General features: G+C 56.1%; 11 protein-coding genes across 11 annotated transcripts; 3 read left to right on the top strand and 8 right to left on the bottom strand.

The window, feature by feature from the left end:
• Positions 1-1,116: 1,116 nt before the first annotated feature.
• DICSQDRAFT_60739 (uncharacterized protein) lies at positions 1,117-1,449 on the top strand (the record flags this gene model as incomplete). The annotated part of the gene is made up of 1 exon (XM_007365906.1): positions 1,117-1,449. A coding segment is annotated over one exon (333 nt), but the record flags the coding sequence as incomplete, so codon positions are not given.
• Positions 1,450-1,627: 178 nt separating this feature from the next.
• Positions 1,628-3,563, bottom strand: DICSQDRAFT_86529 (Mov34-domain-containing protein). Its single transcript, XM_007365905.1, has 6 exons — positions 3,432-3,563; positions 3,342-3,381; positions 3,095-3,285; positions 2,747-2,828; positions 2,339-2,683; positions 1,628-2,226 (listed from the first exon to the last, which is right to left on the bottom strand). Exons 1-6 carry the CDS (start codon positions 3,506-3,508, stop codon positions 2,038-2,040), a joined length of 924 nt encoding a protein of 307 aa, XP_007365967.1. The 5' UTR covers positions 3,509-3,563; the 3' UTR covers positions 1,628-2,037.
• A 286-nt stretch (positions 3,564-3,849) lies between these two features.
• On the bottom strand, positions 3,850-8,188 carry DICSQDRAFT_180764 (dimethylaniline monooxygenase (N-oxide-forming)). The gene is made up of 11 exons (XM_007365904.1): positions 7,624-8,188; positions 7,409-7,561; positions 6,649-7,335; positions 6,588-6,593; positions 6,390-6,528; positions 6,192-6,327; positions 6,078-6,131; positions 5,247-6,011; positions 4,788-5,165; positions 3,995-4,727; positions 3,850-3,937 (listed from the first exon to the last, which is right to left on the bottom strand). The coding sequence occupies exons 1-8, from the start codon at positions 8,156-8,158 to the stop codon at positions 5,931-5,933; spliced, it is 1,791 nt and encodes a 596-aa protein (XP_007365966.1). The 5' UTR covers positions 8,159-8,188; the 3' UTR covers positions 3,850-3,937; positions 3,995-4,727; positions 4,788-5,165; positions 5,247-5,930.
• A 1,030-nt stretch (positions 8,189-9,218) lies between these two features.
• DICSQDRAFT_170267 (FAD/NAD(P)-binding domain-containing protein) lies at positions 9,219-11,372 on the bottom strand (the record flags this gene model as incomplete). Its single annotated transcript, XM_007365903.1, has 8 exons — positions 9,219-9,260; positions 9,313-9,366; positions 9,432-9,567; positions 9,627-9,765; positions 9,821-9,826; positions 9,882-10,568; positions 10,623-10,775; positions 10,835-11,372. The coding sequence occupies 8 exons, from the start codon at positions 11,370-11,372 to the stop codon at positions 9,219-9,221; spliced, it is 1,755 nt and encodes a 584-aa protein (XP_007365965.1).
• A 970-nt stretch (positions 11,373-12,342) lies between these two features.
• On the top strand, positions 12,343-14,614 carry DICSQDRAFT_61188 (vacuolar sorting protein; the record flags this gene model as incomplete). The annotated part of the gene is made up of 10 exons (XM_007365902.1): positions 12,343-12,402; positions 12,460-12,594; positions 12,645-12,848; positions 12,902-13,141; positions 13,197-13,343; positions 13,401-13,769; positions 13,828-14,091; positions 14,169-14,248; positions 14,318-14,441; positions 14,504-14,614. The coding sequence occupies 10 exons, from the start codon at positions 12,343-12,345 to the stop codon at positions 14,612-14,614; spliced, it is 1,734 nt and encodes a 577-aa protein (XP_007365964.1).
• Positions 14,615-14,649: 35 nt separating this feature from the next.
• DICSQDRAFT_106103 (uncharacterized protein) lies at positions 14,650-18,458 on the bottom strand (the record flags this gene model as incomplete). Its single annotated transcript, XM_007365901.1, has 8 exons — positions 14,650-14,988; positions 15,057-15,483; positions 15,632-15,893; positions 15,954-17,559; positions 17,616-17,768; positions 17,830-17,966; positions 18,018-18,171; positions 18,229-18,458. The coding sequence occupies 8 exons, from the start codon at positions 18,456-18,458 to the stop codon at positions 14,946-14,948; spliced, it is 3,012 nt and encodes a 1,003-aa protein (XP_007365963.1). The 3' UTR covers positions 14,650-14,945.
• A 255-nt stretch (positions 18,459-18,713) lies between these two features.
• Positions 18,714-19,937, bottom strand: DICSQDRAFT_86511 (uncharacterized protein; the record flags this gene model as incomplete). Its single annotated transcript, XM_007365900.1, has 4 exons — positions 18,714-19,029; positions 19,093-19,309; positions 19,568-19,707; positions 19,771-19,937. The coding sequence occupies 4 exons, from the start codon at positions 19,935-19,937 to the stop codon at positions 18,789-18,791; spliced, it is 765 nt and encodes a 254-aa protein (XP_007365962.1). The 3' UTR covers positions 18,714-18,788.
• A 68-nt stretch (positions 19,938-20,005) lies between these two features.
• On the top strand, positions 20,006-21,353 carry DICSQDRAFT_136711 (uncharacterized protein). Its single transcript, XM_007365899.1, has 3 exons — positions 20,006-20,201; positions 20,264-20,690; positions 20,774-21,353. Exons 2-3 carry the CDS (start codon positions 20,476-20,478, stop codon positions 21,084-21,086), a joined length of 528 nt encoding a protein of 175 aa, XP_007365961.1. The 5' UTR covers positions 20,006-20,201; positions 20,264-20,475; the 3' UTR covers positions 21,087-21,353.
• Positions 21,354-21,381: 28 nt separating this feature from the next.
• Positions 21,382-23,206, bottom strand: DICSQDRAFT_86505 (oligosaccharyl transferase alpha subunit). Its single transcript, XM_007365898.1, has 6 exons — positions 22,878-23,206; positions 22,619-22,822; positions 22,274-22,564; positions 21,801-22,208; positions 21,605-21,743; positions 21,382-21,552 (listed from the first exon to the last, which is right to left on the bottom strand). Exons 1-6 carry the CDS (start codon positions 23,168-23,170, stop codon positions 21,427-21,429), a joined length of 1,461 nt encoding a protein of 486 aa, XP_007365960.1. The 5' UTR covers positions 23,171-23,206; the 3' UTR covers positions 21,382-21,426.
• A 55-nt stretch (positions 23,207-23,261) lies between these two features.
• DICSQDRAFT_86502 (mitochondrial 50S ribosomal protein L22) lies at positions 23,262-24,405 on the bottom strand. The gene is made up of 5 exons (XM_007365897.1): positions 24,364-24,405; positions 24,224-24,308; positions 23,937-24,156; positions 23,676-23,883; positions 23,262-23,612 (listed from the first exon to the last, which is right to left on the bottom strand). Exons 1-5 carry the CDS (start codon positions 24,392-24,394, stop codon positions 23,374-23,376), a joined length of 783 nt encoding a protein of 260 aa, XP_007365959.1. The 5' UTR covers positions 24,395-24,405; the 3' UTR covers positions 23,262-23,373.
• Positions 24,406-24,806: 401 nt separating this feature from the next.
• On the bottom strand, positions 24,807-26,030 carry DICSQDRAFT_106087 (uncharacterized protein). The gene is made up of 5 exons (XM_007365896.1): positions 25,686-26,030; positions 25,317-25,634; positions 25,182-25,251; positions 24,910-25,121; positions 24,807-24,857 (listed from the first exon to the last, which is right to left on the bottom strand). Exons 1-4 carry the CDS (start codon positions 25,934-25,936, stop codon positions 25,053-25,055), a joined length of 708 nt encoding a protein of 235 aa, XP_007365958.1. The 5' UTR covers positions 25,937-26,030; the 3' UTR covers positions 24,807-24,857; positions 24,910-25,052.
• Positions 26,031-26,041: the final 11 nt, after the last annotated feature.

Raw genomic sequence — 26,041 nt, 5'->3', positions numbered from 1 at the left:
AGCGGCGCCCCAACTGAGTCTCGTGGGCTGCACGCCATCGTACGCGGCGCCCCCGCTGCCCCTCGGGTGCCTAGATTTTTTTGCTTGAACGTGTCGGCGCAGAAAGACAAAGGAGAGTTCGGGATGCAACATCCGGAACACGCCCTGGCTGTCCCGGGTCCGGATGCGCCGGAGTCCGGGGTCCTGGCTCTGGTGGCACCGCGGGATTGGGCTGGCTGGGCTTCGGCTGGTGACCTCGCAGGCAGCGGTTCTCGACATCCAATACAGTCCGTCCCAGTCACCTGCGCTCGCACTCCCTTCCGCCCCCAGTCCCACCTCCATCAACGCTCACTCTCGCCGTCTCACGCCAGTCACAGGACCGAGTCCAGCTCCCAACACGCCAAACTCGCTCTAGGAAAGGTCTGTCCGACGCTCCATGGCATCCCCCTACCGCACGCGTCTTGTCTCAACTCCATCGCTGACCTCCTGTCTGATCGCAGGACCCGACGCGCCATGCTCTCCCTCGTCGGCGCCATCCGCACCGCGGCGCGTCGCCAGACATGCACGGCCTCGGCTGCCGCGACGCGCTCCGTATCCTACAACCTGTCCTCGTCGTTGCCGGAGCCTGACAACGTGGACGATCTCTCGGACATGCTCGAAGAGGTCTCCGAGGAGCAGCAAGTGATCCAATCTGGAAGGGCGGGAGACGGCGGCGATGGCATCATTGACACCGTTCCAAGTGCGAGCATCCACCTACGCCCCAAGCTTGCCAGATCACACCGCTGACTGGCATGTGCTGTAGCAAACATAACGAAACCTGGGAGCTTCCCCATCCTAACAGGATTCCAGCTACACAAGGTGCGTTCGATGCTTCATGCTGTTAGAGCGTACGACTGGCGGCCCTTGATTGGTTGGAGGAGAAAATCCTTGAGGTGTCAGCGAAGGCTATATACATGCCGGCGGGGCAGAAGATGACGGACTCTGCTCCAAGTCATGTGGAGGGTCGCCTGTCGTGTCCGTGCAGTACCCTCTCTTCACAAGGACACTTGTTAAGACCCCGCAAGTCGGCAGGGCGAATCCCGTCCCCAGCAGACTACCCTCCCAGCCTGAAACGCGTCTGATAACCCCCTCCTCCGCCAGTTCGTCCAGCCCAAACACTTCTCGCGCGACGAGTACCTCAAGGCGCGCTCCTACAAAAAGCGCCCCGCGCTCGGCCCCGACGCCGCCACCTCCCGCCACACCGACGTCTTCCACCAGACGGGCATCGACCCGCTCAGGGAGTGCCTCAACTCGTCCCTCCTCTCCAGCTTCGTCACCAGCATGGGCAAGATCAAGAGGCGCACCGACACCAACCTCACCTGGCGCAACCAGCGCAGGGTCGCCAAGGCCATCCGCCGCGCCAAGATGATGGGCATCATCCCCGTCCTCAGCAGGCGGCAGCTCCTCGACAACAGTGACCCGATGACCTGACCCTGCTCGCCGCGGTGCTTCCATAGCCATCTGTTCTTCGTATACGTTACTTCCAATCTACTTTGCTCAGATGTCGACTTCTGCATTGACCCGGCTAGCTATGTATATGTAATGCGGCGGCACGCCCCGGTACCAGAAACAGTAGGTTCGTCCCAGTGGGAGACTACTCATCGCTCACAACCGGTAGTTCATGGAGTCAAAGTCCGCGCAGCAATCTGGCTGCAGCGCCCCATTGAGATAACTGCCATGGGACAGATCTCGACCAGGCCAATCGCGACTAAAAAGCTTCGTATTTATGTCATCTCCCCGTCCTATGATCGCACACTTTGCCATTACGCGGAGGCATACCGTCGAAGCTGGAGACGCGCCTGGTCACCAGGTCCCGCCCAAGACAGCGTTAGTGTTCCGAGTATCCTATCTCTCGTGCGTCAAGGGTCCCTGGTCGACGGCGGCGCGCTTATGGAGAGCTTTCCCTTGCGCGGGGTTCGGCCGGGGAGTTGCGAGCGTATTCGAGATGCAGACGTCGTCGATAAAGGCAGAGATCGGGAGCTAAAAGGCCAAGGCGAAGTCCGGGATAAAGATACACAGTTACAGTTCTGCCAGAAGCATCGTGCCGAGGTTCTGCACCACCTGGTCCCCTATCGCCCGCTCGACCTGTTCCTCCAGATGCCGTTTGGGATCCTGCTTCCCGACGTGCCGCGTCTTGAGCTGGTCTGCGGACAGCGTGGACTCCTCCTGGACCGACTTGTTGTACGCTTCTGACAGCGAGAGCATCGACTGCACATGGCGGGAAGCCAAGAGACGGAGCGCGCGTGGCAGAGCGGGCACACGGGCAATTATAGTGGTCAGCCAAGCTGTCGCACGACCGAGCTGCCGTGCGAGGGCGTACCTTGATCGCCTTCTCGTTCGCCTCCTTGTGCCCGTTGAAGTCGCGCAACGTGAGACCCTCGGTCCAGTTCCGCTTGTGAAGGTTCATGAGCATCGCTTGTTCCAGTTCCGTCTTGCGGTAATTGACGGCAATTGAGTAGTAGTGGCGGTTCAGGCCGTGGATGAGGGCCTGGATGGAGGGCTTGTTGATGTGACCGATGTTAGAAGTCGTCTGACGCGGCTCAAGGCCCTGGAGGACCATTGTAGGGTTGATGAGCCGGAACGCGTCAATCACGACCTTGCCCTTCACAGACTGGATGGGGTCCACGACGACGGCGACAGAACGGCGGTCCAGTTGCTCGAATGACTTCGCACCACGCCAGCGTCAGGATCCAGTGTGTAGTCCTAGGCATACAAGCACCTGACGTACCTGTTGTGTGTTGATATCTACACTTGACAACCAGCACCCAAATCCGGGATGTGAGTGATACCAGCCGACCACCATTTCTGACCTGAGAACGATCAGCACTTGAGATCCACGGAAGTTCGGCGGAGCCCAAGACTATGTAAAGCGTGCGCGTTCACGTATCATGCAGCATGGGGCGCAAAGCTTATAGACGTTGCTTACACGGGGCAATAGACAGAAAAATATGTACCATGGCAAGATATGAGAAGACTGCAGCAAACAATTGCCGCCGGCTCGCATGGTATGAGAATTAAGACCCGAGCACTATGCTTGGTGCGGGAATGCATCCCGCGCTACGAGAGTAGAACTCACCTCCCAGTCTGCTTGAGCATGTCCACCATCTTTTGCTGGAATACATGGTCGACGGATTCAACGGAGACAGTGGTCCCTGATTGTGGCATAGCGAAGACGTCGATGACTTGTACTGTGTACTCGTCCACGAACTCCCCGAGCATGAGACCCATGACTTCCATAGGTACGCCGGCGCGACCATGCTTCAACATCTGGAGAGGATTCGTACGTCATCCAAAAACATCATAGCTAGAACCATGCGGTATACCTTCAAGAGAGCCAAGGACGAGATATGGATGACCTCGCCACTGTAGAGAAGTGAGGAAAGGCTATCCGTCGCGACAGAGGAAGAGCGTACTTGTCTGGAATACTGATTTCGCCTCCGCCGCGTCCACTCGCGGCCTGCGCAAGCAAAGCATCCATGTCAGACTCCATGATGGCGAGTTCTTGAGGTGAGGGGGGTGTGATGGAGGGAAGGGGTAAGAACGATAGTTGTGCAGATCGCGGACTGAAGCACACGCGTCGCTGACGCGTCGGGTGTATTCGACCACGTGCGCCAGACAGTTATTTGTGTCCGTTGGTCCAACCGACGACTAGACGCCGGCACTCGTCTTATGCCGGACGTCATGCTGTCCAGTTTGTACCTTGAACCACAGATGCAATGTCGTCCAGCGAGCTCTCTAACGCTTTAAATCCCCACGTCGTAGTCCAGCGACCAAGGCGTAGGCAGTACCCTACCACTAATCCCGCTAACCCACTTGCTACGCCGGCTGTTCGCCATGCTCAGGTGCCTCAGCCAACTGCTCCGCATCGTAGCGAGCTTGAGCTTGCTATGGTACCGCAAGAGCCACCTCCTCCTACACAGTACGCACACTTCCCGCTTGGTGCTCCCTCCCTCTGTTGACTCAATGAATTTCAAAGAGCTGCTCCCGTCATTCAACCACCGCCGCCCCCACCTCGTCATGCTCCTCCCGTAGTTCACGAGTTGTATCGCGTAATAGCCAGTGCCAAGAATGCGGCTACCGCGGAAAGCCGGCGCCGCATTGCATGGGAGCGCGAACAAGAGGCGAGGGCTGCCCAGGTGCAGGCGCAGATGGAGCAGCGTCTCGAGACCGTCCAGCAGGAACTATCTATGCTCAAGGCGTACATCAGCATGCACCCTAGCCTGGCTCCTCCAGCCGAAGTACAGGAGAGGTCATTTGGAACCATACCGACGACAGCGCGCATTGAGCCGGTTTCTCCGGCACCTGAGCCTTTCTCGCATTCACCCATGCCTCATGCGTCTCTCGCGTCCCAGCACATCTCAGTGGCGCAACCTATGCCTATGTTCGTGCAGGGCGCATCTTCTCGTCCTTTATCCGCCCATGGCACGGACGCCCTCTATGTTATCCAAGAGTCCCCCTCGCCCTCTGTCTCGGCCCCTACGCCTTCTATCTATGCATTCCAGGGCCCGCTGACCCCTCAGTCGGACGGTAGCCCAACAAACTCCCGCACCGCTACACCGGAACTAGGACGGGATACGCGCAAGCGGCCTCGCCGCGTCCTGGAGGACGACACGGATTACTCCAGTGATTCGGAAGATTCGGACGCGCCTCCGACTGATCGACCTTTGCGCCGAAAGAACGGACATGACGACCGCTGTCTTACTATCCATGTAAGTACCGGAATCGTGGTGCACCTGCCCGCATTCTCATGTCTCATGATCCTCCTCCAGCATGCTCTACGTATCCACATACGGAAGATGATGAAACTGAAGCACGGCGAAGACCTCCCGGCCAGCGCATTCGAGGGCGTCATCCCGGCAGTGACTGAACCTGTGCGCTTCGTGTGGACGCGAACAACGAAGCAATCTGCCGTCAACGCGACTATGAAGAAGCGCATCGTGAGCGACATCAAGGCCAATCGGCACAAGTACAAGCACGTTCCAGACAACGACTTCCAAAAGAAGACTCTCGAAGCGGCCTTCGAGCAGGTCTTCACCACGCTTCGGCAGAAGTACAAGTCTCAAGGCGACGCCACAGCCGCATCTAAGCTTCAGAGACGCGAGGACCACAAGGCACTCAAGGCGCGTCGGTTGCACAGGAAGAAGACCGTGAGTGTCCTGGTCTTCTTGGTCTTTGGTCTAGAATTCCTGCTAACGATGCGCGCCTCATCCGGCGTACCGTTTCTGCAGAAGCTTGCCAACCGTACAGAGGCACGCAACAATGTCGGCGCTTTCTCCCAGCCAGCCTTCGACAGCGCGCTGCAACAGGGTTGCATGTCCTCCGAGGAATCAGACGGCGAGGAGCCCGCGCCCATGGGCGGCAGCACAGAGACGATGCAGGTCTTCCGCACGCGCGGACTCTCATGGCGCAGCTCGCGCCTGCTCCGCTTCTACGCGATCCTCGACAACCAGGACAGGATTGACAAGAGCTTCAGGCCGAAGCGCGGGGTGGGGCGACGCGTGCGCCGCGAGGGGCCGCCCAAGGACGGGTTCTTCCTCCCGCCGAAGGGCGTCGCGAGATGGATGGTCAGTCAGAAGTGGATACGGGAGATGGAAGCCGTGCGCCCTGATCTGACGGATATTCTCCGCGAGCTCGTGGTTGACCCAGCTGAGCCCGAGGCGGAAGATGCGCGGATTTTGCTGGGGCCCGATGAGACAAGTGATGAGGAGGTGGTTCAGGCGCAGCCGCAAGCGGCCTACTATGGCCATGTCTCGGACACTAGCTATTCGCTTTACAATGCTCTCCAGCCAGTTCTGTAGTTGTCGTCTACTGTACATCGCTATTGCATCGCAGTCACAGGGATAATTTGCTTCATTACCTGCATGGGTATACACCGGAGTACAATACAGCACTGTATCTAACAATGGGTACGTTCATGGGCCGCTCCACTGCTGTCCGTCTCTGCGGCCATTGTGCTTGAGAAGGCCGAGCTGAATCGCTTTGAGCTGGAGTGCCTAAAGAAGAGAATGGTGAAGCGTTAATTCCGAATTCAGTTACTAGGAGGAGAGCGTTTCGCTTACTAAGGTCTTCGACATGACGCGAGATATGTAGAAATCGCCACTAGCGAACCAGAGCTGTTCAACGCCGTTACGATCAGCGACGAGACGTTGGAGCAGGAGGGGCAAGATACTGACCCCGGGATACCCCGAGGGGCGATAGCTACCCCTAAGTTCGCCTTCCTCATCAAGCCCATACACTTCATCTGTAATACCGATAACGTCTTCTCCAAATAACTCCTTGTTGTTCTCGCGCATGTTGGTGTAGCCGGTTCTTGAAGAAGCAGAATGCCTTAGGCGTCAGCGGAGATTCACCGCCGCAACCTCTGAACTTACGCGAAGATTACGACGTCAGCGGGAAGCTGGGACCCGTCGCTGAATACGACGCCGTTCTCGGTGAACTTCTCGACCGTAACGCCGTTCTTGACCTTGATCCTCCCGTCCTCAATGAGATCTGCACCACCCTTGTCTAGCCCTGATCAAGGAACCCATTGAGTACAAGTACGATCCCTCGCTCACGCACAGCGAACTCACAGTAGCCTAGTCGAAAGCTGTCAGCGAATCGAACGGAAGACTGAATTGCGAGGCAACTCACCCCCTCCTCGCTCCATCACTAACAGATAGAGCCCTTCCCCCTCTGGGCCCATGTTCAATTTGACACCACCCTTCCGCAGCTTATCATGCAACTCCTTATCCTCCTCCCATGCCGCTTGCTGGGTTGCGATGTTCAATTTCTTCAGCAGCCCGAACGGAAGCGACGCCCATTTGAAGTCCGATATCTCGAGGGGGAGGTCCTCAAGGAAGGTGGCGCGCTGTCGGCGCGCGATGTACTCCCGCGACATGACGCACGTCGACGAGCGTTGGATCATCGTCACGGACGCGGCGCCTTGGAAAACGAGGTCCTGGCAGACGTCGATGGAGCTATTTCCCGCCCCAACGATCACGGCATGCTTGCCTGCGTGCTCCGCGCCTCCCTGGTAGTCCTGTGAGTGCACGACCTGGCCGTGGAAACGGTCGATGTCCGGCACGTTCGGTATGTTGCGTTCACCTAGCGTCCCGGTAGCGAGGACGATGTGAGCGGGGCGCAGCTTCACTTCGAAGCCTTCGCGGAAGATTGTTACATCCCAGTCCTTGGTCTCGATGCTGTACTTGGGGTGGCCCTTGATCTCTGCGCTCGTCCATACGACCAGGTCTTGCATTATGACATATAGTTCGAGCCAATCCGCGATTCTATCTCTTGGCGTGTACTCGGGCCAATTGGTGGGGAATGGCTGGTACAGCACTTCCAAACACCGCAAGCGTCCCAACATGTCAGATCCCAAAGTGTCAGACCGCGAAGAGACATCGAATCTTACGGGTATGGTGTCTCTTCACTGTATGGAGGGTCAATGTCGGATATCGCTTCCTCCAGATGTCGCCCACACGAACATTGCGTTCTATCACTAGAGCTGGGATGTTCATCTGCTTGAAGCGTGCGGCCATGTGAAGGCCCGTTTGTCCAGCACCAACTGATGTTCACATTTGTATCTTGATCAGCGGATAGGGGTTCGTTCGTGGATGATAGACATACTGATTAGCGCATAGGGCTTAGTCTCCACCTCCTCCACCCAGTTTCGCCACTCCTGCTGCATATTCCTGCCAGGAATACCAGTGACATCGTCCCGGAGCGCCAGCGTGCTGAGCTCCTCGTGGCCACGCAAGTCCGACAGCTCGGTCAGAAGCGAAAAGGCCCTGTACTTTCCATTGGCGTCCTTGAGTAGGCGAGCATGCGCACGACCATGCCCCTGACGACATTCAAAGGTGAACGCAAGCTCTACAGCCTGCGCACCGCTAAGCTGTGGGATGACGATGGCTCCAGGAGCTAGACCCGGGATCTCGTTCAGCTTGACTTCTGTGATCTTCGCCGGGGACAGCGTGTTGGCTAGATATGCCGCGATCTTCTCGCGGCCTGCCAGAGAGCGAACGTCCCAGGTAAACACGAGGAGATCCCGGAGCCAGCCGTCCGGAAGGAAAAGCTGCACGACAGCATCAACCTCCGCACGGTTCAACGCAGATGAACAGGCTGCAAGCCAATCGGAGGCAACACGATGGGGATCAAGAGCCATGAGATGTAGTGTAGTCAAGGTACGGAGAAGAGGGCGATGAGGGGGGAAATAATGCGCCTGGGCAGGGAAGACGGCGGCCGAACTTTATCGCCTTGGCCGCCCAAGCACGCTGAGTACTTGATATGCTTTTCCGGGAATGATGACCACCTGGGTACGAGCATGCGTAAGACTTCTTTCAGTCACTCATGGGAAGAAGGATCGTAGCGAATCTAGTGGACCCACCGGCGAGTCGCGCGTGCGACCACTATAAAGAACAGATGCAGCGGCGCTGCCGTTCGTTTGCCAAATGCGGCTCACGGCCGTGTGGCAACCGTCTACCGGACGACGGTACGGTAGCACCCCTTAGTGTATCCTCCTGAGTTAAGAACGCGGAAAAGCTCGAAGTCAGGACCGGCAGCCGATGGAGCACTCGAGGACCCGTGTCCTACGCGCCTAAGCTCCGCGTGATTGCTTCGAGCTTCGTGTTCTCACCGTCGGTAGGCACTATTGTGTGGCGGTGGGAAACGCTGAAGGAACGCAAAGCCTTTATCATTGGGTGTCATGAGCGTTGATGAGGGGTCGACTAGAGTGGCACCCTCCACAGGTCGTAGCGAGACTGAGGGAGAGATGGCGAAGGGATCGAGATCCGAGTTCTACGTATGGGTCCACTGCCACCACGTGGCTACCAGGGGCCATCTCAGTTGAACGGTTGTGACCGGCGGTGAGGACGGCGTCTACACATCAACCACTGTCGCGCTCTAACGTAAGCCCTGAACGCGCCACAACACATATGATAGCAGAATGTCGAGTCCTGTTTATATAGTTGTAGGCATTTGCCTTATAACCGTTCTTTACGGACCATGGAACCTCTAAGCGCCCGAGCCCTGCCGAAAACATCTGCATTTACCAAGCCACTGAGATGCTCGTCGTTGCCTTAGATCTCCAAATGAGTGCCTCAGGTATTCTATCAGCAAGGGGTACATGTGGCAGAATCAGGAGATGACAGCAAGCCGCTACTGATCCTATGAGATCGAGTGCATCGTGACCCTCCATCTCGGCGAAGTCTTGTGACGAATCTGGGTCAATCAACTATACCCAACTGCCTAGCCTGAAGTTGCAAGCCCTATACGCAAATGAATACGGGAACATTGATTTTGTTATGTAAAATGACCTACTAATATCTTCGACATGAACCGACTCTGGTAGAAGTCACCCGTAGCGTACCAGAGCTGTATCGTGTAGCAATTCCCGTTAGTATACGCGGCCTTTCAAAGATGATGGATGAAACACTCACTCCAGGATGTCCGCTCTGTCTGTAACTGGCCTTCAGTTCGCCTTCTTCATCCAGCCCGTACAGCTCCCCTGTCCGGTCAACGATGTCGTCACCAAGCAAAGCCCGGTTAGTTTCCTTCATCTGTAGGTATCCCGTCCTGAAAGAAGAATCATTTTTACTACTTCACCATTGTCATAATACAGTCTGCTAACATACGCGAGGATCACAACGTCGGCAGGGAGCTCGGAGCCATCCGTGAACACGACGCCAGCCTTCGTAAGGTGGTCGATTTCGACGCCATGCTTCACCTTAATTTTTCCTGCCGCGATGAGATCTGCGCCACCCTTGTCTTGCCCTGTAATCGAGTTAGACACTCCTCAGTCGCAACGCAGTATACCTTATTGACTCACAAAGGCCTACAATCAGGATGATTAGCGAGTCACCGAAACGAAGCATGGCATGAGTGCGCACCTCCTAGCCGCCCAAGGGTGAGAAAGAACAGGCCTGAGCCATCAGGTCCCATGTTCACATGGATACCACCCTTGCGTAGCTTTTCATGGAGCCCCTTCTGTGTTTCCCACATGTATCCCTCGGCCTTGATGTTCAGCTTCCTCAGCAGACCATACGGCATGCCTGCATTACGGAAGTCCGCGATAGGAAGGGGAACATCCTCAGGGAATACATGTTTCATGACGTCGGTCATGAAGTCGCGGCTCATGACGCATGTAGACGAACGCTGAACCATCGTTACAGACCCCACGCCGGTCAGCGCGAGGTCCTGGCAGATGTCGATGGCTGTGTTGCCCGCCCCGATGACCACAACGCGTTTCCCGGTGAACTCTTCAGGGTCGTTGTACAGGGTGGCGTGCAAGACACGCCCGTCGAAAACGTCTTTGCCAGCGACGTCCGGTATGTACGGTGCGCCTAGAGTACCGGTAGCCATGATGATGTGCGCGGGGCGCACCTTGTACTCCTTGCCATCTCGGATAATGGTCACGTCCCACTCGCGCTTTTCGGAGTCGTACTTGGGCCGTGGCTCAAGTTCGGCACTAGTCCAGACAACCAGGTCCTGGACCGCTACGTATTGCTCCAACCAGTCGGCGATCTTGTCGCGAGGGGTGTATTGTGGCCAATTATCGGGGAAAGGCTGATACAGCACTTTTCAGAACTCGTCAGCACACACCTCAACCTTACGTGTACAAGACTGCATACATGAGTGGTGCTTTCGTGGAGTGTGCAGGGCCAGAGAAAGGTATCGCTTGCGCCAAACGTCACCGATGCGAGGAGTGCGTTCGATGACGAGCGTCGGTAGGCCCATCTGCTTGAAGCGGGCGGCGACATGCAGACCAGTCTGCGCCGCACCAACTGAGCAAAACAAGAATCGTCAGCGGGGAGAACCGTACAACAGGCTAGACAATATGTACCAATGAGAACGTAAGGCTTAGTTTCGACTTCCTTCACCCAGTCAGCAAACTCCCTCTGCATGTTACGACCGGCGACACCAGCGACGTCTTCTCTGAGATGCAAGGTCGGACTTTCTTCATGTCCCCATAGGTCTGAAAGCATCATCATAACCGTTAGAGCTCTATACTCTCCGTCTCCGTCTCTGTCTGCGAGAAGGCGAACAAAGCCGCGGCCTGGCCCGCGGGAGCATTTGAAGGTATATCCGAATTCGATGTCGGTGGTCTGGATTTGCGGTATGAACGACGTGTGGGGCGCGAGGTGTGACGATTCCTCGACTTTGAAATCCGTAGCCTGCGCGCCGGAGATGGTCGGCGACAAGAAGGCTTTGATTTTCTCCCGTCCTTCGAGGGAACGGCTGTCCCACGTCAAAACCAGCAGGTCTCGGAACCAGCCATCCGGAAGGAATAGTCCCGCCAGAGCGTCTAGGTCACCGACAGTGAAAGCGGCGCTGAACGCATTGAACCAAGAGGACGCTATAGCCTGGGGACTGAGGGTCATTTTGGAAATCAGTCTGTAACTAAGGCTGAGGACGGCCCATTATAAGCTAGTCAGATGGGTAGCCCTGGGAGTTTGTGTGGACAGGTGTTCTCATCTGCGGGGTTCGTTCTTGCTGCGGTCTCCATATCGAGACTCGCGTGCTAAAAAGAGCGTATAGAATTGCCTACCAGGGGACTGAGAAGTTGTTCCGACCCGACTGTCGGTGAATACAGCATCACCTTGCTGACACTTACCAATCCGGAAAACCCCTCTGTAGTCAAGATATAATTATATGTCCAGGTGCCACGTCCCAGGCACAACGATACAGACAAGGAGAAGGCCTTGGCGGCATATCACACCTTAGGCAAACTTAGGAAGCGGGTGCTAGTAAGCATCGGATTTTGAGACGCGGTTGTAGTGACCAACGTTATCGCGTGAGCTGAGAATCAATCCACGATGTGTCAGTTCACAGAACTCGAAGATAGTAGCGCAGCGTACCCGTTTATACAAGGCACCGCGCCGTCGAAACAGGAAGTCAAGTGACAGGCTGCATGAGTTCACATGTTCCAACCGAACTCAATGGATTACCCGGGTTTGACAAGGACGGACTGCAACAGCCGCGTAACCCTCGTGTATACGTCGACGACTGTTTGATGATTGCGCGCAGGGGAATATCCAGTCCGATGGAAAGTCAGGTAGTAGTGGACGCTGGTAGAGTGCTAAGCGATCTAAGATCTAGCGGGCGTCGGCGTCTACAGCATATTCACCTATGCACCGACCTTGGCGTACTTGTACCGTAGACGTCACTACTGCTCTTCGCTGCCAATTCATTCACCTCTGCAGGGTATCACAGGGAAAACAGCACACACACACTTTATAGCCATGGCGGACGTCAGCAAGCAGACTGTAGGAGTGTCCGACCTCCCATCGGGGCCCGCACAGGGTGGACCGTCTTGTGAGTGCCCAGCACATCGCGTCATTCATTGTCTACATGTGTCCGGAAGACCAGCTCCGAGCACGGGAGTTTGTTGAGCTCCATGACCAAGTTCAGGTATATCCATCACCTTATACAGCGTCACTGTGCCCCCAACTCATCTTCGCTGCTCAGACGAGTGTCAACCTGCTTGACTCCCTAGAAGGTTTCCTTTCAACCTTCCAGAAGGACTTGTCTGCTGTATCCGGACAAATATCCAATCTTCAGGATAGGAGCAAGGATATCGATAATAGACTTAAGGGGCGGAGAGTGAGTGCTCTCTCCAGTATTCCCAATACTCGATACCTAGCGTTGTCCAGAGGATCGAGAAGCCTCTGTCCAACCTCATCAGTGACCTATGCATACCCCCTGCACTCGCGACGCTTATACTGGACACTCGCGTCGATGATGACTGGATACCCGCCATCGTGGAGTTTGAACGACGACTAGAAACCCTCAAGCTACGAGTCCGCGTCAAAGCTGCCCGGGACTTGTCAGAGGTTGCGGAAGGCTTGCGAATAGTGGTAAGTGCAATCTTGATGTAGCCGTTCATGGCGTTGTTCAGCACCGCAACCAGGCTGCGACCAAACTCCGGACATTCTTCCTGGCAATGCTTGAGCCCATACGAACGAGCATGACTACAAACTTGCAGATGCTACAATCGTCAGTTTGGATGAAGTATCGCCCTCTTTTCGTTTTCCTTCAGCGGCACGCGAGCAATGTTGCAAGTGAGGTGCAACGAGCCTATGTCAGCAGTGTGCGTACCTTCTACGAGACCGGATTCCGACGGTACTTGCGAGGTCTTGGCTGGGTCAAAGTAAGGAAGGCATGTTCTGCTCCTTGCAATGCGCATCTTACCCCACCTCCTTTAGGCTCGAACAGTCGAGAAGTCTGAAAGTATCATAAGCGGCGCAGGCGAGACATCGCAAGGGCTAGAGTTCGATGCAAATCGTTTGTCATATGCACGTGTAGACGGTCCCAGCGTGACCATGGCTTATATGACTGAGGACAAGAACTATGTGCGTACGCATCGTAGTGATCTACAGCGTCATCGAAGGCGTTGACTGTACCACTAGAAAGAGCCTTTAGAAGCGCTAGTCCGCTCGGCCCTCATGGTGCTCATGGATAACGCAACGGCAGAGTATGCATTCATCACATCGTTCTTCGCAAACGAGCCTCGCCCTCCGCCGCAGAGCAGAGATCAAACAGGTTCTGCGGCCATGTCACCCCCTATCCTCTCGCCAACCCGTGGGGAATTTGATGAATTGCGCTCAGGACCGGGCTCGGAGATCGGCAGCGACAGCGTCTCCCCACGCATGCGACCGGTCAATATCACCAGCGTTATTCAGGCGGCTGCCAATCAAGAGCAGACTGCCAAGGAGGAGCAGGCGGCGCTGAATGCGCTGTGGAAGCAGGTGATAGATCCCATCCTGGATTACTGTTCAGTGAGTCTCCCCGTATCTCCTGTCCGTTGGCTTTCTGTGCTGATTGTTGAGACCGTAGACGTTTGTCGCCGGTGCCATTGAGCCTCCGCCTCCCGTCATCCCACTCCTGACAATCATCCGTCTAACCGAGGATATTGTTGCCGAGGTGCAGAGGCGGGGATGCGGCCCACTCGAGACGTACATCTTCACCCTCCGCCTGAAGATGTGGCCCGTGTTCCAGAAACTCATGGCGGAGCATGTCGACGCCCTCAAGAAGTTTGCAGAGGGGGCGTCTGCAGGGTATTTCCGTCGTAGTGGGACAACCGACGCCGCGGTGTCTAGCGTAAGTATACTTATCATGTCAACGGACTATGCACCCTATGGTTGATATTACGTATGCTAATGACAACCTACGTCTAGGTCTGCCGGCGCTACGTCACGATATTTAACTCATTCGTTGCCCTCACCGATCAGCCAGAGGAGACGATGATCTTCTCGAAGTGCGTAATCTATCTCCTGTCAGGTGCAATCACTCCTAACATGACATGTGTGACACTGTCAACACATAGCTTGCTCCGTTTGCGCCAAGAGCTGTCGAAGCTTATCACCACCCATACGGACAAACTAGGCGACCAGGTGGCTAAAGCGTCCGCACAATCGACCTTCTACGAGCAAATACTGCAAGGCCTTAGTGTGAGTGCATCTCAGCTCTTTCATTTGCATGCATGCCCGCCTACATGTCGCAATGTGTCTAGAATGGACCCCATCCAGCGAGCCATCCAAAGGCACAAAGCGAGCTTGCATACTGGCGCCAGCGCGATGAGGAGTCACGGCGTCGTGTTGTATCCACACATGGCCGTAGGTAATTCACTACGACGCTGTGCAGTAGATTGCATGGGCACAGGAGCAAGTAAATTATTTGTTTCGGTGATGAAACCCTGGGTGATACCAAACTTAACTGTATATGGGAGATGTGAGAACAACTAACGATAAACAACTAAGCGCACGGAAAGCTACGGGACCACCTAGAACTGAGAATATCAGGTTACCAACTATTTTGCCTCTGACTGTCCATTCCAGCCCCTCCATGACAGTGACAATGTCCATGCGACGCAGTATAAGAGTAGGATATGCTTACGATAAGATACGTGGTCTCCGTATGAGTAGCGACCAGATGGGTTAGATGTGAAGACTGCATCATGTCGTGTATGGAGGGAATGCCGGCGGGGTCCTGTTCGTTCTATTCATTATGTCAGTCATATGAGATCATTAGCCGGGTCATGACGTTGGAAGCCGCCAGCAGCTCACCTCGACTGCGTCTTCTGAATCGCCTGGAACGACGACTTCAAAACCGTGCCCCCGTTCGCCTTCCCCGCGTTCTGCTTCCCGATCCCCAACTTGTTCAGCACGTCCTTGACCTCGCCCGGGCGCGGCTTCACGCGCTGCTGCGGGCGCGACCGCGTGGGTGTCAGCTTCCCAAAGCCCTCCGGGAACACACTCGACGTGTGGTCGAGCGTCGAGATCGACGGCACCCGCCCCGCCACGAGGTTCGGGTTCGACATGCTGCTCCGCCCCTCGAGCGCCTCGCGGAGGTCAGTGACACCCACCGCACGGCCGGAGCGCGCGAGGCTCTGCATCGACAGGTTCTCTGCGTGCATGAGTGTGGGCGCGACCTTGACGAGGGGCGAGAGGTTGTCCCCCGAGAAGGAGTCGAACCGCCGCTTCGTCTCCATCGCTGCACGGAGTTAGAGAGGTGCGCCGTGAGAGCGGAGACGAGTGGAAAGAGGAGCCGCGGAGACCAAGGGTAGGACGGTGTGCATGTCGCAGCATTTGTGGGCGACCATCAGTATGAGGAGGCTAGAAGCTCAGTAGCACGAACTTACACTCTCGAAACGCTCCGTCCGCGCTCCATTCCGCACTGTCTAATCGGCGGAGCAGGTCAGATAGGCCGAGGCCAGTAGCCTCCTGAACGTAGTCACTCCCGGCGATGGCGCTCACGAGAGCGTCTGTGTCGATGTCCGGTAACGATTCCCGAATCTCGAGATCAACAGGGAAGGGTATGGGCTGCTGCGGGGGTTGCAAAGTGCCGAACTGCCAGTCCGGCAGACTCGGTAATGGCGCTGCAGAAGGAAGGGCAGATAGAGCCTGAAACAAAATACCATGTCAGCCCAGTCGCTCGGCCTACGCAGGATTCAGTGAACATGCCTTCTCCGCGAGCCCCGTGACGGCAGAACAACTCCACACCCGGCCAATGACGAGCCACGTCTTGGCGACAAGCTCCTTTATTGACCGGAGGACCGGAGCAGTGGAAGCGTCCAACGCCTCCTCGTTACCCACTCTTGTCGCGCGCTCCAGCGCGACGAGCATAGGCACTCCGATCAAGAGGCTCCGGACGGGCAGGTGCTCGTGCACCGCTGTCAGCACCGCCAGGATGTTGCCAAAGTCCGAGAACTCCGCAGCGACGTGGGCCGACACTGATAGCTTCGCGGGGGCCTCTCTCAGCAGACGGCTGACGAGCGAAGTACGACGTGAACGGGGCGGAAAGCTGATCGACGGGCGGTCCATCGCTGGTGCGCCGCGTTTTGCGCCGTTAGACATGGCCTGCTCTTCCCCGTCTGCAGTGGGTGCGGGCGTCGTGCGTTCAGGGGAGGACGAGCTGCTAAGCAGGCCAAGTTTGGCAACGGTGGCTAGCGCATAGACATACGCGTGCAGCGCGTTGAGAAAGCGAGTCGTGGAATCGCCATACAGCAGAGCATTGATGGTGCTCGCCTGGCGCACAGGCCCCTCCACCACAGGTCTCGGTCGCCTCACACCGTCCGAGTCGGTCTTGTCCCCCAACTTCGGTATCTCCGTCTCGACGTACTCTACCAACGCCTTCGCGTAGTCCGCGCGGACGGCATAGTCGCGGTCGCACAGCAGCGACAGCGTGTCCTGCCATGTCTCCGGCGTGACCTTCGTTCTCCGGGAGGGACGGATATGGCCCTCCTGGGACGTCCGGCTCGGCTCGGCCACAGCGGGCAGGGCGGCCGCTGTCCCAACTGCCTTCTTCTCGTCCTCGGGATCGATACCTGCGTCATGGAGGTCTGCCGCGTGGATGAGTCCGAGAAGCCCTGCGAGGAGACAGCGGACGGCCTGTGTGCGCGCTTGTTCTAGGTTCGCCTTCACTGCACCAGGGAGCCCGTTCGCTTCCACGATGACAAGCCGGCTGATTAGCTCACCAGCGAGGTCCTGGATTTGGTCCGCATAGTAGACATGCGTGCCTAGTGATGAAATGCACTCGACCAGCGCGGGTAGGAGTGCATCTTCTGGAGAGAGAGTAATTCTCCGTAAGGTGATGGAGATAAGACTGGCAATGATATCAGACGTCGACAGGTTCACCAGAGGCGTTGGCGATGTAAATACTGTCGTGATCATCGCCGCCAATGTCGAATGCTTCGCCGACGGTTGTGGCGTGTCTTGGCCTTCCGCCAAACACTCCACCAGCCGCGTCGGAATACCGTACCGGTATTGGTATTGTGTCCACTCGGCCCACTTCTCAGCCAGCCAGCGACAGTGGTCGACCTGATCCCACCGGCGCTTCTCGTCGAGTGTATCAAGAGCTGCTTTGACCACAGCAGAGGCTTGGATGCCGTTCGTATGCCCCAAAAGGGTCGAGGTCGCACGTAGTGCGGTGTTGGCCACATCCGAGGAAGTTGGGCCCTGGTCGCCGTCTATGTGGACGTGAATGGAGGCAGCTCTCCGCTCCAGCATAGGCCGCGAACGGAACTCGTCCAGGATGGGCGAGTTCGGCTGCTCCTTGATGTCCGCTAGTCTACGGTAACTCATGAGCGGTCTCCTCCGACAGCACCATGTTCGACCGAAACTCACTGCTGTTCTAACACAACGACGTCGACTTGGAAGAGTAAGGGAAGGATAGCGCGCATGAGGATTTGTACTTGTGTCTGAAAGTAGGTTTGAGAGTGGTAGAGCGCCTCCGAGCTCACTGTGCCGATGAAGGCAGCAAGACCGACCAGTCGTGTGCTACCAGACCATTCAACGTGAACACAGATACTCTGTCGGTACTGTGAGTCTCGGAGCTCACCGGTTACGGGTTTCGTGGTCTGTCAGGTCGACATCACAAAGCCGCGCAAAATGTTTCAGACAGGACATATAATCTTCCGTTACTCTCTGGTCCCCACCGATAATAAGGCCGTCGGTGTAGGTCGTCCATGCCGTGAACTGCAAGGAGTATATATTTCATGTTGACCGTCGTGTGACAGAAAGACATACCACTGTAGCAGCTCTCGCCGCAATTTCAAGGTCCGTCGGCAGAGCCGATAGGGTAGTATTGACAGAAGATAGCAAGGATGGTGAGAGCAACGCCAGATCTCTGCGGCATTCCGCCGCAATGGCTTTGAAGATAGCCAATGTGATTAAGAGGGACCTAGAGGGACGGGTGCTCTGGGCAAGTCCTTGGAGACTGAATGGACGTAGGACATACGCTCGTGCCCTCGTATTGCCCGCCGCGGCCTTCCTGCTGTCCGTCTTTGCGCGCCTCTCCAGCTCATTCCCGAGTTTGCTGATCTTTCCGGGGCGATTCGCAGCGTAGTAGGTGAGGCGAGAGAGCTCTTGTGAGTTTGGCGAGTAGTCGGGACCGGCAGTAAGGAGCGCAGAGGAGGGTGGGTAGCACGCGGAGATGAGCTGGACGTGATTAGGCGTGAGTATATGCATGCAGAGGGCGCAGTTGTGGATGAAGGAGGGGAGACAGTTGACTGAAGGAGTGGAGTGGACGGCGACAAAGAGGCACGCTGAGCTCCTCCGTGTTCACTGTCCGCTCTCCTCGCCCCGTCATTCATTGCCGCCCGTCGCCGTCACAGATCCCCATCGGGCTCAGGCCACATCCTTCCTGGAATGATCAACGCGGCCCCTCTCTCCGGTATCTTTCATTTCCTACTAGCTGCACACACTCGCCTGAGAGCGTTGCCAGGAACTGTACTCAACGGAGAATAGAGTATGTGAGTATATGGATACATTCTGTGTTCTGTTCTGCTTGTACACCGCTCAACGACTCGTCCCAGAAGACCCTGCGCCGAACATGTCCGTGATCTTCAGGCTATTCGTAACCTTGATGACTGCATAGTCCTTCTCTGACAATCGCTTCCCCGCGTCAATACTGTCCGTGACCCATTCAGGCCGAACTACGTGCACGATCCCCTTCGACTTCGTCGTCAGCAGCTTGTGCGTCTTAGCTCCGCTCAACTGCTGCGACGTCAGGATATGGGTCGCGCCAGGAGCTGTATGCCTGTGCCATCATCGTCAAGGTAAAGATCCGAGCAAGTCAACATACAAGGGGGATGAAACGCACATGACTTGACCGCCTGCAAGCGTGACGATGCGCTTCATCTCGATGTCCGTCGTATTGTCCAAGTACCCATTGATATACACTCGGACATTCCGCAGGACCTCTGTAGAAGTTTCGGGCAACTGCTTTGCGAGTTTGTCTCGGCGGACTTCCATGTAGGACTTGCGTGGTCCACGACCATCAGAACGCTGGTGACCGGTTGCGGCTGAGCATATGTGATCTACAACGCCATGAGCGGCCTTTTCGCTAACGATGGGGATTCTGCATGGTAGTCTCTAGTCAACCAGCTGGATTGGCGCCTTACAATAGGCCCACCCATGCCGGAAGACCAATTCCGCATGCTGGAATACACAAAGCACGAAAAGAGCAACTGCCATGGTCGAGCCTATGTCCAAATACGTTTGCCGATGCACTCAGCTTGAATGGTGCTGTGCCGTAACGCGCCAAGAACTCCCCTATAAAGCTTCAAGAAACGCACCGGTACGAAGGTAGATGTTCGAGTGCGTGATTGGATTCGACTCATCCTTGAGCGTATTCAGAACATGCTTCGTGAGCGCCCTCGAGGATGGCTTTGCTTGAGCTGCGGATTCACCCTCCTTCAATAACGGGGCGAGGATCCTGAACCACATCGCTTGTCAGATCATCTCGGCAGAAGAAATTACGTTGGGATGGTTTATTGACTTCTCGGTCCGCTTCTTGTCCTTCCAGTCTTCGAATTTGCGCTCGCTGCTCCTGCTCACACCGTATGGGTTGTATCTGTACTTCTGGCGCTCAGTCTTGTTCGCCGGCTCTTGTTTGCCGTTGGGGCGGACGGTGGTGGGTTTCTTGGCTGTGACGAATTTGTCCATCACACTATGTACAGACAGATATCCAAGAAAGCAGATGTGTGGCTCAGGAAGGCATATCAAGTAAGAAGATAAGTTATAGGATGCGATGTCAAGTGAGTGTCGTTGGAAAGAAGATATAAACTCCGCGTCTCCGCTCCACGCGACGCCGCCACAGACGTGTTGTTTGCACAAACAAAATCACGATCACGTGTAAGTACTTCCCTCCCTCCGAAGCATCACCTTGGATTATCCTGCGTACTTCCTAAGCGGTCCTCATCGCCGAATCTGCGGGGACGACCTTTGTCACATGAGCAAACATTTCTATACAGCATACGGAAACAGCGCACACGCCCTTTTCCTCTGTATATGTCCCGGAAAGCCTGTTTCTAGGATCATGGCGCCGATTCTTCCGGTCGTGACCTGCGAGCGTGGCCGCAACGTGGACCTCTTTGCGTGGCCGCGCAGATTCTCCGAGAGGCAACAGTATATATCGCACTGCATCATGCTCAACGGCTGCTGCCCTGTTGTACCGACCGAACGACTGAGCCTGTAGCCCGCCATGTTTACCGCAACGATGCTCCTCCGAGTCGCCGTCGCAGCCTTCGTCGCCTCGCTCGCGTTCGTCACGGCCATGCCATCCTTCGAGGGGTACACCTCGTGGGATTCGATCGGGAACCTCGTCCCCGGGATGTCCTACCTCGAGGGGCTCGGGCCCGCAACCACCCAAGGCGCCGCCAACCACGTGCCTTTCTACCTGTCCATCGCAGCCACACGAGGTGAGAGCTCGTCTTCCACCCCCAACAAACGCGAACACGAAGAAAGGTTGAACTCATCACCCCATTCACACCGGCACCGGCAGGCAACCCGGGGAACGTGACCATGTACCGCAACAGGTCCCCCCCGCTCTTCTACATCCACCAGAGCCAGCTCTGGCACTACCACAACGAGTCCACGATCCTGCCCGTCAACGTGCACAACTCCACCGGTACGGGCCAGCTGCCCCTGCAGATGATCGCGGGCACGAAGCCGGACGGGGTCCCCGGGGGCCGCTGGCGCTGGCAGGGCACGATGCTGTTCTACGAGAACGGCGCGCAGGACAATCAGGGGCTGTTCTACGCTTGCGCCGATGTGAACGGGCTAAACGGGATGTTCCTGTTCCTCCAATGGTGAGTGTGCCACTGCCGGCATCCCGAATCAATGTCTGGAGGAGCGGGTGCCTGTCGGACGGATATGTCAGCCAAGACCGCATCCGCAATCACAATCGCTGAAAACCACTTACTGATATCCTTTGCTCTTCATTGACAGTTCACCACCGCCCCCAGGGTGCACGCCCTTCACGGTACATAGTTTCAGCAGTAACAGGATGACCTGAATGTTCTCGTGGCAATAATGTTAGACACGTACCTGTACACCACGTTGTATCAATACCACATAATCCACAACCCGGATCAGACCAGGAACGTGCGCGATGATTTCAGTTATATTGAGAGAAAGCAGCTATAGCATACAATTACTTCCTCCGGAGGCGAATGTCTACACGCTTCACAGCGAAGGCGAGCGCAAAGAAACCTATGAAAGCCGTCGCAACAGCCACCGGCTTGCGCAGGTGCGCAGTGAACGGCACCTTGTAGGTGACCTGCAGAGACGATGAGCAACGATTAAAGAAACTCAATTCAGCGACTACTCACGTAAATGACACCCCCGTGCTTATCGGTGAGCTGCTGGTATTTCAGGGTCACCTTCGGGCGACCGATGGTGTCTAGGTAAGTGATATGCGTCGAGATGCTCTCGGATAAGGCAGGGTACGGCGCGTAGTAGTCAATATCACTGAGAAGAGCACCGGTCAGCGGATCCCATATTCTGTATCAGACTTGCACCGCTCACGTTGCACCCTCTGGCAGGATGATCGCAACCTCCGCATCGTCAACGACCACACTAGGAATGACCGTCATGATAGGCACGCCAACCACATATTTGCCTGTCTTGCTGTCGAAACCGGCGTAGTCCGATAGCGAGGAGTCCCAGCCCAACGTGAAGCTGTAGTTCCAGCCACCCAAAAGGGGGTAGCGGGGACGCAACTCGAGGAAGCTGAAGCGGTTGGCCTCGGTCCCCTTCGGGGTGGAGGGTGTCGTACGCAGATGGGAGGTAGACACATTTCCGACTAGGTCATAGTAGTACACATCGTGAATACCTGCGGGGAGATGGAGCTGGAGAGAAGGGAGAACGTGAGGCGCTGCTTTGCCAAAGTAAGCCTGAGACTGGTGCTCGAGTCGGGAGAAGTGCCCCTTCAGACTAAGGAAAACGCAGATTGTTGGTCAGACGTCATTCGCACATCGGCTCAAAGCCCCAAGGCTTACCGAGGACCAGCATTGTGCAGATTGATGTTGTCCTGGATGTTGAGATTCGCTCCCCAATGGCTGATCTCGGCCGTACGCCGAAGCTCGGTGATCTCCAGGACAGGGTAGTCGAACGCATAGTGAATCACAAGTTCCTTCTGTTTCTTGTCGACGAAGTCCTGGATGGCTGAAGGGGGGATGTCGTAGAAAGGGCCATAGGTAATAGTCGCGCCAGCCTTCGTGACCACCGCGTCGGTCGTGAACTCGACGTCCTCGGGAGTAGTGTACGAGTGCACTTGAGGGCTTGGTGACCTGCAGGACACAGCGTTTCAGAGGTGAGCCGACATGTGTCGCGTCAAAACGCACCTGATCTTCGTCCGCTGAACAGCGGTCTTGTAGGGACTCAGGACCAGAAGCTCAGAGTGGTACTTCAGGGACTGAGGGTCCTTTTGTGCCGCTTCCTCCGGCCAGGGGTACGTTGCGTGCGTCTGAACAGTCTCAATGACAAGGTTGGACGTCTGGTTTACATTCAGAGCCTTGGGCAGCTCGATGGTGTACAAGTAGAACCCGCTGAACAGGACACGTTACAGCCTACCCCGCATATCAGGTGAAGAGCAGCACGTACCTATCCCGATGATATCCAAAATCCTCCAACGGCAGTCGCTCCGTCTGGCCTTTCAACTTCGCCTCCAGCCAGGCTGTATGCGCGTGCTCCCGCTCCCCAAGTGCGATAGTGTACACACTTGAACCGTCCTCGAGCGCTTTGACCGCATACGTGGTCGTGACGTGCACGAGCGCGCCTCCGAGCTCGACCGTGCGCACGATAGCGGTGTTTTCGAACAAATTAGCGGCAAGCGTACATAGCGGAAGGAAAGCAGAGAGAAGGAGCGATAAGGGTGCCCGCCAGTGCCGCGGCATGGTATGGGGAAATGGAGGAGACGAGGACGTGGTCCGCGACCAAGTGTGCTTTAGCGCGAGCATGTCGTGGCGCGTCGCCAGAAATAGCGCTGCTCTCTGTATGCTGGCAGACACGCCCCCTGCTCATAATTCATGTAATGTGTGTAAGGAGTGCCCGTGAATTACCATATATGTGTATAGTGTACGCGATATACATGAGCCTTCTACCATGCCCATGTCGCACCGGGATTGCGGATAGGGATGTCCTCCCTGACATAGCCAGCCGAGACAATCTTGCTCAGCTTTCTCTCCCTGTCCTCCGCACGCAACTCCGCCCTTGTCTTTCCCTCCTTGAGCAAGACATGCAGACGTGAGTGTGGGTGCGTCTTGATACCAGCACGTCCACGACCCTTCATGTCATACCGCTTAATCTGGTTCGGGCCCTTCGTAACCCAAGACTCCGCTGAGATATACAGGCACAGGTCAAGATATATGTGCAGATATAACCGACGTTGGCGGTACGCACCGACGACGAGCCTTCCCTCGTTCAAGTTCTTGAGTTTGACGGCATGAGACTTGGCGATAACCAGCATACTCTTTATACGTTTACTGGCGCGCTTCTCGCTGAACTGCATCTGGAGGATAGCATGGTCGATAGGCTTGCCGGCGATTTGCCGGCCGAGCATATTCAGTTTGCGATGGGACATTTTGAAGTTGGCCGTCGAGTATTTGTGCTGTAGACCGCTTCGACAAAGTGCCAGAGAGCGAACGACAAGTCATGACGTACCTCGGTGTAAGTCTTTTTCTTCCACGCAGGCACGGCCTCGCCCTCCTCTTCGCCCTCCACTGTCGGCATCGACTCAAACACTCCGAGCTGACCCTTCTCTGCGGCCTGTCGACGGGCCGCCTCGATTTCCTCCTCGGTGTTTTTCTGACGCACGTTGGGTGAAAGGGTTTCTTGAAGCCATTGAACGGGACCCTTGAAGTTGGGAAGCCGCAAGAACACGCTGTATTCCGATTCCGAGTACGCCTACTTAGAAAACCGAGGTCTCGTAGCAGCGGGATTGCACGTACTTCCGGCGCTGGATAGCTTGAACTTGGAAGACCCGCGAGCTGGACGCTACATTATGGACGCGCACCGTCGAGGCCGCTCTGCTCGCTACACAAACGATTGAGCAAGGAGGTCACAGTGTACACACACAAGTGACACGTACCAGCGCGGAGGCTCGCCCCGACACACTGCATGACAGAACGAGGAAGTGGACGAAGGATGCAAGCGCCTCCTGCGGCCACGCGATCCGCGCTGCAGGCTGGGGGCGCCTCCAACCCTCCACCTCCGACACGTCCACCACCACTTCTCTCGGGCACAGGCTCGACTTTCACGATGCTGGGCCTCGGACGTCTCTTCTATGTTTCCTTACTACTCATAAATGCTATGGCTGTGCTCAGCGAAGAGCGGTTCCTTGCACGAAGTACGTTATGGACTGTCGTACCCTCAGATCCCGCCCACTGAGTATTGGCTCTTGGTCTTGGCTTCACCCACTTCGTTCAGTTGGCTGGAGCACCGCGCAGGCACAGTCCGTCAACCAGGGCTTCGGGCAGCCATATGCCCAATCATACGAACAACAAGGATATGCTGCAGGACAGGACATAGGAGTGAAGGGACGCATAATAAACCTCATCAGCGCCGTCAGGACGCTCATGCGGAGTGCGTATTCCTCCTATGCTCTGCCAGACCGTTACTGAGATCGCCGTGACAGTACCACTAATAGGGCTCAATCTTGTAATCATCATATACGAGGTACTATGGGGCTAGTAATACAGCGGCTGTGCACGAATAGACGTCTCCTGTCCGACGACCTCGCAAGGTCCCGTCACCTCAGGCGTGGCCCCGACCCTTGTTTCAATCGCTGTTCAACTTGTCGAACTCCTCCTCAATTTGCCTGATGAAGTCGCTAGGGGCATGTCCACCCTGAAATGTTCCGCCGGTACGTCAGCGTTAGAGTACAAAAATAATCAAGTGAGTCCTAACCTCGCACTGCTTCCACGCCCCGTCGCGGATACAGACTTGCTTCCCATTGATAATCACAGTGCAACTCTTCCTATGAACGCCACGGGCGCATTGTCTTGTCAGCGCAGTGACGAGACTTTGAGTCGGATTACTCACTCGACGCCCAAGAGCCGGGTCTCCACGACGCTCTTTTGTAAGAGGCGTATCCCTTCCTCTCCTTTACCGTCCCCACTCAGACCTGCACAAGCGCCAACCCCGCTATTTTCCCAGTCCAAGTCTGCGGCCTTCGCGCACTTGAGCGCCGTTTCCGGCTTACCGACCTCGTATCGGCCTTGGAAGTTCTGGCATTGGACGAACGGCCACCACTGTTGAAACGGCGCGTACTTGATAGCGCACAACTCCTGCACGTTTCCGGCGCATTCATTCGACCCATGCATACACGTAACCCCGAAGTCCGGCTCGGATGAATTCAATCTACCGGCTGTTGAGTGTGTGAAGTCAAAGCAATGGATGAAATGAGCTTACTTTCCAATAAATGTCAAAGTCAAGTCGACTTTGTCTGCGACACGTTGCACGACATGGTCGAAGACGCTTTCGCAGAGGATGGCGTCCGGACATGCGCTCATCACACCCAAGGTGACAGGGACTTTGACTGCGTCTTCTGCGCCCGACCACGGCCCACCGGACTGGACGATCAACGGATAAAGAACTGTAGCATGGACTATGGGGAAGACATGGGCTAGCAATGAGAGTGCTGCAAAGGTGGCGGCCAGCATGATGGCGGTGGTGGACAACGTCGAGGAAGTTCGGCCATGGTGCCGGCAACGGCTGCGCCCACGGCTCCGTCGACGAGGGGCTGGTACTGTCGAGTAAGCCGCCCC

The sequence above is a fragment of the Dichomitus squalens genome, assembly GCF_000275845.1.
Source record: "Dichomitus squalens LYAD-421 SS1 unplaced genomic scaffold DICSQscaffold_15, whole genome shotgun sequence".
NCBI classification, from domain to species: Eukaryota; Fungi; Basidiomycota; class Agaricomycetes; order Polyporales; family Polyporaceae; genus Dichomitus; species Dichomitus squalens.
This window is presented reverse-complemented; position numbering and strand designations above follow the sequence as displayed.

Bases quoted from the DNA above. Each gene is read 5' to 3' on its own strand.
- DICSQDRAFT_180764 (XM_007365904.1), bottom strand. From the start codon at position 8,158: ATGGCTCTTGATCCCCATCGTGTTGCCTCCGATTGGCTTGCAGCCTGT. The intron at 7,562-7,623 runs GTATGTCTATCA...TGTGAACATCAG, and splicing joins TAAGCCCTATGCGCTAATCA to TTGGTGCTGGACAAACGGGC. The intron at 6,328-6,389 runs GTAAGTTCAGAG...TGCTTCTTCAAG, and splicing joins GCTGACGTCGTAATCTTCGC to AACCGGCTACACCAACATGC.
- DICSQDRAFT_86502 (XM_007365897.1), bottom strand. From the start codon at position 24,394: ATGCAGTGTGTCGGGGCGAGCCTCCGCGCTG. The intron at 24,309-24,363 runs GTACGTGTCACT...TCGTTTGTGTAG, and splicing joins CGGGGCGAGCCTCCGCGCTG to CGAGCAGAGCGGCCTCGACG. The intron at 23,884-23,936 runs GTACGTCATGAC...AGCGGTCTACAG, and splicing joins AGAAAAAGACTTACACCGAG to CACAAATACTCGACGGCCAA.
- DICSQDRAFT_136711 (XM_007365899.1), top strand. From the start codon at position 20,476: ATGTTTACCGCAACGATGCTCCTCCGAGTCGCCGTCGCAGCCTTCGTC. The intron at 20,691-20,773 runs AGGTGAGAGCTC...ACCGGCACCGGC, and splicing joins CTGTCCATCGCAGCCACACG to AGGCAACCCGGGGAACGTGA.
- DICSQDRAFT_86529 (XM_007365905.1), bottom strand. From the start codon at position 3,508: ATGGAGTCTGACATGGATGCTTTGCTTGCGCAGGCCGCGAGTGGACGC. The intron at 2,684-2,746 runs GTACGTCAGGTG...CGTGGTGCGAAG, and splicing joins TAGATATCAACACACAACAG to TCATTCGAGCAACTGGACCG. The intron at 2,227-2,338 runs GTACGCCCTCGC...CGCCATGTGCAG, and splicing joins CGAACGAGAAGGCGATCAAG to TCGATGCTCTCGCTGTCAGA.
- DICSQDRAFT_106087 (XM_007365896.1), bottom strand. From the start codon at position 25,936: ATGCTGGCCGCCACCTTTGCAGCACTCTCATTGCTAGCCCATGTCTTC. The intron at 25,635-25,685 runs GTAAGCTCATTT...AACAGCCGGTAG, and splicing joins ACTTTGACATTTATTGGAAA to ATTGAATTCATCCGAGCCGG. The intron at 25,122-25,181 runs GTTAGGACTCAC...GGAACATTTCAG, and splicing joins GGGCGTGGAAGCAGTGCGAG to GGTGGACATGCCCCTAGCGA.
- DICSQDRAFT_86505 (XM_007365898.1), bottom strand. From the start codon at position 23,170: ATGCCGCGGCACTGGCGGGCACCCTTATCGCTCCTTCTCTCTGCTTTC. The intron at 22,565-22,618 runs GTGCGTTTTGAC...TGTGTCCTGCAG, and splicing joins GTTCAGCGGACGAAGATCAG to GTCACCAAGCCCTCAAGTGC. The intron at 22,209-22,273 runs GTAAGCCTTGGG...CGTTTTCCTTAG, and splicing joins CTGCACAATGCTGGTCCTCG to TCTGAAGGGGCACTTCTCCC.